We start from the raw sequence: 10,427 nt of genomic DNA, 5'->3' as shown, positions 1-10,427 counted from the left end.
GGTGGTGGTTCGGTGGGTGGCAGGTGGTGGTGATGGTGGAATAAAATAATATCAAAACAAACATTTAAAATACACATAAAATAAGTTCAAACATTTGACGTCTATAAGTTCAAACATTTAAAATACACATAAAATAAGTTTTTGATCAATCAAAATGCATTAGAAAAAACACAACCCTAATTTTACATCAATCCAAATATATTAAAAAGAAATATAAATAATATCAAAACAAAATATAATTTTAGATTAATACAAACATATCAAGATCAAACCAAATCAAGGATTTTAAGACTTTGGAGTTTCAAGTGCATCACTCTCACAATGGCTTAGTAAATAAAATTCACTATCAACTTCTCGTCAAAAATAGTCTTTCTCATCAAAATCGGTTTTTAACAGTTCAATATAACCGTTTCAACGGGTCTAGAGGCCAACTAGTTCGACCCACAATGCATTTAACTCAATAGAGTTTAATAGACTGTAACATCATCATTGTACATTCCATGCATCTCTAAGAGTTTTTTCTTATGCACTGAACTCCACAATGTTTAGTGAAACATTACAAAAAGCTAGTTGATAATATTTAAGATTTAAAAAACTTTTCTTTTTTCTCATTAAAAAGTTCAATGTCCTTTCAACTACAAATGAATTAAATGCCAACTTTACATCTCATAATGATAATGATAAAGTTTATCTATTGAATAATAATTAGACTTTTCACCTTCTTTACGTCTCTCATTGAAGTCTCAATTTTGGATGTCCTCTGTTTCAACTTGAACACTTATGTTAACACAAATGGCGATTGAGCTACCATAGGCTTAAATTTCAATAAAAAATGATTATAATCGCAAAATGTGAAGCAAAATATATAAATACATAAAGAGTAGAAATGGACTGCTCTAATCATTAAAACTTCAAACTATTTCATGAATGGCCAACGGTCTTTAATATAAGACAATTTATTATAAATGCCTCTTAAGATGGTTCTGTGTGAATGATCTCCTTAATTTTGTACAAACTTGGAACCCGTGTGTTACTCGCAGCTTGTGTATGGCAGAAGGTTTGAACTTCAGCATATTCCTGTACACTTTATATGCAACTCTATTAAAAACTCTAAACTTCCAAGTTCCTCGGTGATTTCTCCACCTGATGACAAAAGGGGAGATGGAAACATCTCAAACGTTTCATCTTACAGATGCTATTTGGAATATCTTCTAATGATGCACACTTTTTTAGGATCAGCTTCTCTAAACATTCTAATTGCCCAATATCCTCGGGTAACTTCTCAAGGAGTCCACAAGATTCAAGATCTAGAGATTTCAGATGTTTCAGCATACAAATGCTACCTGGAAGACTCCTAATACGTGAAGAAAACAAGTTTAGCTTCTCTAAGCATACTAATTGGCCAAGCGCCTCGGGTACCTCCTCAAGAAGCAAACAAGATTTAACTTTGAGAGATCTCAAACATTTCAACATACATATGCTATCTGGAAGACGTCTAATGCCTGTAGACAACAAACTTAGCTTCTCCAAACATTTTAATTGGCCAAGATCCTTGGGTAACTCTTCAAGAAGCAGACAAGATTCAAGTTTGAAAGATCTCAGATGTTTCAATAAACATATGTTATCCGGAAGACATTTAATGTCTGTGGACAACAAATTGAGCTTCGCTAAGTATTCTAACCGGTCAAGGTCATTGGGCACCTCTGGAATACAGCCCTTCAATGTAAGGTGCCTTAGGTGTTGTAAACCACAAATGCTTCCAGAAAGACACTCAAGTTTTTTGCGAGGCTGAAGATCTAGATAAACAGACTTCTGACCATTTCCGATCGGTAAGGGCTCTTCTTCAGAATAGATACAGGTAAACCGAAGCTTTGGCAAATTGTCGTAGGAGTACCTTTGGGATTCATGTAGCTCCACAGTCAGCTCTAACTTAGATAAAGAAAGAAGCTTAAGCGATTCCAACCCTTTCACAAACAAAAAAGATTTTTTAAACTTTGAACAACCAATTAAGTTTAAATAGACGAGCTTTCCTAGACATCCATCGGGCACATGAAGTTCTTTCAAATCATGACATCCTTTAAGATCTAACCTCTCGAGATTACAAGTCAGCCCAAGGTCAAGGGTCCTCAATTTTGAATAACTAAGGTCGAGGAACCTCAGCTTCTTAAGTACCTATCATGCAAAAAGAAGAAATGTAAGATGACTATTGCTGTATGTAGTATGTACTAACAAATAGTTGTAAAATAACCATTGTACCTTTTCATCTCCACTTTCCCAAAGGTTTGTGATTCTGCTTCTAGGCAATTCAAGTCCAACAAGATTATTTGCTCTAAATGTTTGGGGTAAAGACCGAAGAGGGTAACCCTCCCAACTTAGAAACTGTAATGCATTTGAAAAGTATTGTTTGGCTTGATCAAACTTCCAATCACTAGGAGAACACTCATTTTCTCTCTCAGAAACCAGAAGAACTCTAAGTTTCTTCAGGTTTCCAAGGCCTTTCATAACGATTTCCGGATGCAGTTCCACCTGCTCGAGTCGTATGCATGTTGTTGCTTTAGTACCCTGTAATCCAAAATTAAGTCGTCGCAATGAAACCAGTGTTATAACTAATAAAAATGTGTTCGTTTTTTCCATGTTATAAGTAAATTTGATACTTACCATATCCCCAGATAATAAGACTTCAATTTCCTCGCGATCCCACAGTCGGCTGTGTTTGTTGGGCTTGCGGGGGTGAGTTCGTTGAACTAAATTCCTGCCCAATTCTTCTATGCTATCATGCACAGCCAAACGCTGATTTGAAATAGTTATGAGGGATTTTTGTTCAAGAACTGATAAACCATATATAGCATGTAATCCACAGCTTTCAAGTATTCTAATTGCATCCTCTTTCTGCAACCCCTTCATGAAACATGCAACATCTAGAAATATTTCCTTGTGATCATCCTCTAGACTGGTATAGCTTATTTCCAATTTTTTTAGAGTTTCTTGACACGGAATCTTTTCTAGCCTTTTTAGTGCATCTACCCATTCAAGCTCTTCTTTACCACGCAGAGAAGAACCCAAAACTTTGATAGTTAAAGGAAGACCATCAGCATAATGTACAACTTTTAGTGACAGCTCTTCATACCTTTGCATTGGAGCATATCTCTCAAATGCATACCTATTGAAGAGGCTAATTGCTTCCTCCTTCGACAATAAGTTGACATCATAAATCCTATTCACTGAGTGTGCTTTCAGCACTTGCTTGTCTCTTGTTGTAATGATAATTCTACTTCCGTCCTTAAACCAATTCAAAGCACCAGCTAACGCCTCAAGCTGCTCTTTACGATCCACATCGTCTAGAACAAGAAGCACTTTTTTAAAGCGCAGCCTTGTTTGCATCATAAATTTTCCATCATGAGAATTATGCTTGTTTCCATCTTTTAATACATCTGAAAGGACTTGTTGTTGCAATGACAGTAAACCCCGTGGTGTTTTTGAAGCTTCCCTCACGTTCTCAACAAAGCTTATACCTTCAAATTGGAATGATACTTTATCGAAAATAGCTTTGGCCAAAGTTGTCTTCCCAATGCCCCCCATCCCCTTTATCCCAATCATGATGACATCATTGTTCAAGCCAATCTCTAAAGACGACTCCAGATCTCGCATTCGGGATTCCATGCCTATTAGATTTTCATCATTGCTCAAACGTATGGAACGTAACTTGAGTGAAACTTCTCCAACAATTTGATCGATGGCTTCAGCTTCATGCCTGTAGATTAAAGAAGATTCAAGTAACTTGCTCAACAGCCCACATAACCAATGAGTTTCAGGTCTACAAACAACCAAATTCACATACTAACAGCATACGCATATTTCATGTTTCATCTATCTGACTAAGCTTTAAATTAGAATTTGACAATACAACATACATGCCAAGATGAACCTATGTTAGAAATACCCAAATGAAAGAATAGTAATGCAGAGATATGATAAAGGAATTACCCATTAGCAATCTCTTTCAGATCCCATCCTACCAGATTGCCTGCTTCTTTCAGAGCCTCTTTCCATTTCCCAGCCTGTTCGCTGGTGTTATGTTTGGCGAAGGCTGCTCCAACTGGTCCACTTTGTCTGCGTACGTCAGTGGGCTCCACATCATAAAAGAGCGGGTAAGCTATCTGTTCGATCGAATCCTGGCACTCCATGATCTTCGCAACCTCCTTCAAGCACCAAGAAGAAGATGCATAGTTTTTGGAGAAAACAATGATAAAGAGCTTTGACTCTTCAACAGCTTTAAAGAGCTCATCGATCTTTTTTCCTTTCTCGAGTTCCTCACTATCCTTGAAGGTGTGAATACCTTGTCGTGTAAGAGAAGCGTAAAGATGATCAACAAACGTCTTACGCGTGTCTTCACCACTAAAACTTAAGAACACATGATACTTAAAGATCTTCTGAACGGATGATGATGAGGCGGAAGACGCCATTGAAAGATTTCTTGATAAATCTTACATATATTGAATCTTTATTGTGAGGAATTTTACGCAATAATTGCAAAGAAACTAGGGATCGGATGTGAACCTGCAGACAATCCGATCTCAATATTCCCTTTCGGATAAGAATAATATAAAGTACACATCAACGAACTTTCTAAGAGGTTTCAAATGCCTCACCAAATTATAATAAGAAAACAAAATTATAGAAATCCTCCTTGTGTTTGTTAAAATTTTGCATTTAGTCATTCTCTTTTGCATTTAAGTATTTAAATGATGGGATAAATATTAGGGTGTTTCTTTGGATGGATCAGTTTGATCCCATCAAATCAAATGAATCCAAATTGATTTTCGGTTTTCAAAACATGGATCCGAATAGTCCAAACTAAATTCAAATTCAATCCGATCCGATCCAATTACAATTTGGTTGGATCGGTTTTTATAATTCGGTTTTCAAAAACCAAAATATTTTAAAACGACATATAATTATAATATTACCCAATTTTACACATGAAGCGAAAAAAATTATTTAGTTGTTATTTGAAATTTACGTACAAACAACTACTAACCAGATATATTATAGTTAAATATTTTATAAATAGAAAACTTTTGAGAGATAATACATATTGATGTTTTTTTATCGGGTGAAATGTTTTGAACTTATATGAAAAAATAAATTACAAAATCAATAGAGAACTATAGATATATATTATAAATAAATGAATAATAAATGTTTATTCGGTTTTTTAGGACTATTCGGTTCTTATTTTATAAACCAATACTAATCCGAAATCCAAAATAATAATTCGGTTTTGTTGAAAACCAATCCAAAAAGCCGAATTTCCAAACCAAATAGTCCAATCCAAATTGTCGAACTGGACAATTCGGTTTTATCCAAATAGTGAACAGCCCTAGGGATAATGACATAAAAGAGTAATATATTTTTTTAATTTGTATATATTTGGTTACTGACTTTTTTTTCATTCACATTTACCCATTTCAACTTCTTAAACTATACACATTCAGTCCTTATGACCGATTACTCCAAGTTTACCGGGATAAATGACTTAATTGGGTAATCTATTTCTCATTTTGTACACATTTAGTCCTTAATATTTTTTTACACATTTATTCCTTAAGAATTTTTTGTTTTAAAATAAGTCTTTTTTTTTTTTTTTTGTACTTATTCAGTACTTATGAATAATTTCTTTAGGATTTTCTCATGATATCTTACGTGGGACAATCGTTGATGAGGTGTTTGAGACTGTTAATGTTTATGTCCATCGTGATCTCGACCGCTTGGTTGCGTAGGAAACTAAACTACGAATACATGAACATAAAGATCGTTAAAATTCGAGATCGTATGATGAAGTTATGACGTTCAGAACATATGACCTAAGCTACCATGTAGTCGAGATCGTGATGGACATAAGCATCAAAAGCCCCAAACAACTCATTAATGATTGTCCCACATAAAATATCGTGAGAAAAACCTAAAAAATTCGTTCATGTAACACCCTGATCTGGTATGTCTTGGAAACCCTCAAGATTTCATTTATGAACATATTTGGCCCCTGGGTACGTTGGGCGTACATAGGTGTATGCTTAGCTTACTCTGCATGATTGATCACGGAGAAGCGTCACGTACGCTGGGTGTACACGTCAGAGAGCCAAAACACTAATCTTCGGACATGAGGCCTATTTAAACAATCTTAAGTCCCTTGAACTTAACCCCAGAGAGCCTCCATAGCCTTAGAGCGTCCTTGCACCCCAGAGAACCTTGTGAGATAATTCTTGAGCTTAAAAGAGTGCATTTGTGACATTTTAGTGTTCGTTGCAAGAAGAAGAAGTGGTCAAGCAAGCTTGGATCGTATAGGTGCTTCAAGATCCAACATCAAACTCATCTTACAAAGCTTATGGAGGTAAAAAGCTTGCACCTTTCCATCTAAGCCCTTAGATCTAGCTAGGGTTTTCTAGTTTTGCCCATTTGGTTGGTTTTGGACCTCTCTTGATGAGTTAAGCAACTCCATAAGATGAGGATGACATATATGAGGTCCCTTGGTCATTTAGAAGCATAAAAATGGGATCTTGATGGATATTTAAGCCTCATGCATGGATTAAGAACCCTGAAAAGATCTTAATGGAAGTGTTGGACAATTTTGAGGCATGCAAGGGCACAAAGTTGCAACTTTATGCCTTAGGACATTTTAACAGACATAGATCTGATTTTTGGTCGTGAGGAAACCAAGCATTAAGCACTTAATGGAGAAAGTGCTTAAACTGTGTGTATGATGGGCATAGCTAGTTGTACGCGGCGCATAGCCCCCAAAACCTCAGTACGCTGCACTTACCAAGATGGTACGTTGGGCGTACGCAACAACAGTTGGGCCTTAATCTGTTTTGGGCCTTTAAGTCGGTGGGCCTCATTTGAGTATAGGGCTTGGTTGTATGCTGTGAATTATGGACTTCTTCATCTGTATGGCCTATGGATGCAATGGTTGGGCGTTATTGGTCCAAGAGGCCCAATAAGGATAATGGACTTGGACTTTGGGGACCATTAGCAAGAAAAGGGTATTTAGGCCTTGGGGAGGGGTTTGGAGGTTGGTTTCCCCTTGGTTAATTTAAAGTTCTAATATTGATTATATTACCATTATTATTGTCCTGCTCGGGGGACTGCGGATTGTTAGGAGGGCAGTGTTTGTATTTAGCAGATTGAGGTGAGTCTCCTCACCATACCAATGGGTCTAAGGCACCAAGGTCGGCCCATTATGTGATTATGTTACATGGTTAGACATCATGTGCCTTGATATGATATGTGATTGTGTTTGTATGGAAGACCTCAGGGGGTTCCTGAGGCACTTAGGTATAAGACCTTGGAGGGTTGCCTTGGCATCCTAGGTCAATGTGATGGGTTTTGGCCATATGAACATTCCTATGTACACGTGCAAACCCTAATGCTTGGATCTAGGTTTCTCTAATTGAACATACATTGAATCCAAGACTTCTAATGGCTAATTGAGTATAAGAACAATACAAAACCAGAGTTAGAAGCTTACCTCAAAACACTTGTTTGATCTTCTTCTTGTTCTTGGAGCTTTAGAGTCACAAATGTCACTCCTCTAATGGCTTACAAACACCAACTAGCAAGAGGATGATATGTGAAAGAGGAAAGGGGATGAAATCGGCTAGGGTAACCTTCCAATAACACAAGTGCCAATTTCCCTTGCCCATGGGGTCTATTTATACTTGTAAGGCTCTTTGAGTTTCACTTTAAAACCCTAGTTGGATAACTATTACTCAAAGCAATCCAAATCCCTTCCAAGATAAGCCCTTGGACGATTTGTGACTTATCCCAAGCCCTAGAAATCGTCCACCCCTTAACTTTAAAGGATTTACAGCCCAAAGTGTAACTATCAAACAATTGACAGTTTATACCCCTTTGTTTAATTAATCTCTTTAAGTCACCAAATTAATTCCTAATTAATTTATGACTTATATTAATCAAACAATATTATTATTCCTTATAATATTCCTTCTCTCATTATAAATCATCCTGTCAAGTTGCTATGGTGAAGGTAACCCAAAAGGACCATGCACAACCGGGTCAAATACTTGCCAAATATAGTTGTAGCCTTAGACACTATTCCAACAGTCTCCTACTTGGATAACTCTAGTAACTATATGCACAAGTACAATTCGATTTGCAATCGTAGTTCTCAAAGACGCTGTCAAAATCTGATCTAATCAATCTTGTCCTTTAGATAAGGGATCGTACAGTCCTCTGTTCAGATATCATGCTGACAATTTTATGGAATCAACTTTGTCTAGCATTTGGTTTCTCGATCTCTGATTCATTTGACATAGAACTTTATCGAACACATCAATTCAGTTCTGACCGGGCCCGACACATAAGTCAAATCAAATCATCGAGCAGCCGAGATATCACTTTTAACCTCTTAGGATAAAAGTAACAGATAAAATTCGACTTATATGCATTTACTTATTCATTAATCAACTATACACAACAATGCGTTTTATAACATCGAGTTACTGATGCGTTTTCGCATTATCAATGTACAACCAATCAGCAAATAACAAACCATATATCTAGGTTTTAAGACTATATGATATTATCGTCTTGCGATCACCCTTTTATATCATATTCCATAAGGTGATTCCAGCAAGCGCGGGTTTGTTCCAATGCTCAAAGCCAGTTCATAAGCACTCATGAACGTTGCAGCAACCCTTTGCTATGTCTAATACCATTTAGACAATCTACGCACCAATTCATGACAATCTTCATTCATATCTACTTCCAACATATGAACGATTGTGGATAATTTGAATAATTCGATTATTCTTAATAAACTCAATTATTCTGGATGTCAAAACATGCAGAATGAAACAATAGTTAAACAATTAACATAAGACAGTAACATTACTCATAAATAATACTCTTTTATTTAATCGTCAAATGTTAATTACATTTATCTATTACACGTTTCTACTACCATCTAATCTATACTAATATCATCCTTCAGCCCAATACTCCTAGCATGCTACAAGTGCCTAACCCTACTCAGTCCCTTCGTAAGCGGATCTGCTGGGTTATCTTCCGATGATATCCTCTTCACTACGAGTTGTCCTTCTTCTACACGATGTCTAATAAAGTGATATTTTCTGTCGATATGTCGAGATCTACCATGATCCCTTGGTTCCTTGGTTAAGGCAACCACTCCTTCATTATCACAGAAAATCTCCATGGGCTCCTTTATGGTAGGTACAACTCCAAGATCACTAATGAAGTTCTTCAACCATATTGCCTCCTTCGACGCTTCGCTCGCTACAATATACTCTGATTCGCACGTTGAATCAGTTATAGTTTCCTGCTTGGAACTCTTCCAAGTCACTGCTCCTCCATTCAGAGTAAAGACCCAACCCGACTGCGAACGGTAGTTGTCCCTGTCGGTCTGAAAGCTGGCGTCACTATACCCTCGCACCTTTAAGTCGTCACTCCCTTTGAGGACTAAAAACCATTCTTTCGTCCTCCGAAGGTACTTAAGGATATTCTTCACCGCAATCCAATGAGCTCTGCCAGGATTCCCTTGATATCTGCTAACCATGCTCAAAGCAAAGGCTACATCAGGGTGAGTACAAGTCATAGCATATATAATTGAGCCAACTGCGGAAGCGTATGGTACTCAACTCATTTCTGCTATTTCAGCTTCGGTACTCGGACTTTGAGTCTTACTCAACTTGGCATTACTTTGTATCGGTAATTCTCCCTTCTTCGAGTTTTCCATACTAAAACGTTTTAGTACCTTATCTAAGTAAGTGTTTTGACTAAGTCCTATTAGTCTCTTACTTCTCTCTCTTACTATCCTTATTCCCAAAATATAGGAAGCTTCTCCGAGGTCCTTCATAGCGAAGCACTTCCCGAGCCAAGACTTAACCTCCTACAAAGTCGGGACGTTGTTTCCTATGAGTAATATGTCATTGACATATAGAACGAGAAAGCTAACTATACTCCCACTGGCTTTGACATATACACATGATTCATCTTCGCTTCATACAATTCCAAACTCTTTGACTTTCTCATCGAAGCAAAGATTCCATCTGCGAGATGCTTGCTTAAGTCCATAAATGGACTTCTCAAGCTTACACACTCTATTCGGATGCTTTGGATCAACAAAACCCTCTGGCTGAGCCATGTAAACATCCTCAGCCAACTTCCCGTTAAGGAAAGCGGTTTTGACATCCATTTGCCAAATCTCATAATCATGAAATGCGGCAATAGCTAGCATCACTCTAATAGATTTTATCTTCGCAACTGGTGAGAAGGTCTCATCATAGTCAACTCCTGGAGTTTGAGTAAAGCCCTTCGCAACCAATCGCGCCTTATATGTGTGTACATTTCCATCCACGTCGGTCTTCTTCTTGAAGATCCATTTGCACCCA

The 10,427-nt window shown here is 37.2% G+C and overlaps 1 protein-coding gene across 2 annotated transcripts; it reads right to left on the bottom strand.

Annotated features, from left to right (window-relative positions):
* Positions 1-870: 870 nt before the first annotated feature.
* LOC145041761 (TMV resistance protein N-like) lies at positions 871-4,643 on the bottom strand. 2 transcript variants are annotated; one of them, XM_078989933.1, is made up of 5 exons: positions 3,985-4,643; positions 2,659-3,751; positions 2,257-2,562; positions 2,090-2,172; positions 1,903-1,964 (listed from the first exon to the last, which is right to left on the bottom strand). In XM_078989933.1, exons 1-5 carry the CDS (start codon positions 4,461-4,463, stop codon positions 1,949-1,951), a joined length of 1,977 nt encoding a protein of 658 aa, XP_078846059.1. In that variant the 5' UTR covers positions 4,464-4,643; the 3' UTR covers positions 1,903-1,948. The 2 variants fall into 2 exon arrangements, with proteins under 2 accessions (XP_078846057.1, XP_078846059.1); XM_078989931.1 differs by having other exon boundaries at positions 871-2,172; positions 3,985-4,638.
* Between the last annotated feature and the right edge of the window lie 5,784 nt (positions 4,644-10,427).

This window comes from Lactuca saligna, chromosome 4 (genome assembly GCF_052625555.1).
Source record: "Lactuca saligna cultivar CGN05327 chromosome 4, ASM5262555v1, whole genome shotgun sequence".
Taxonomy (NCBI): Eukaryota; Viridiplantae; Streptophyta; class Magnoliopsida; order Asterales; family Asteraceae; genus Lactuca; species Lactuca saligna.
Note: the sequence above shows the minus strand (reverse complement) of the source record. Positions and strands in the feature narration are given on the sequence as shown.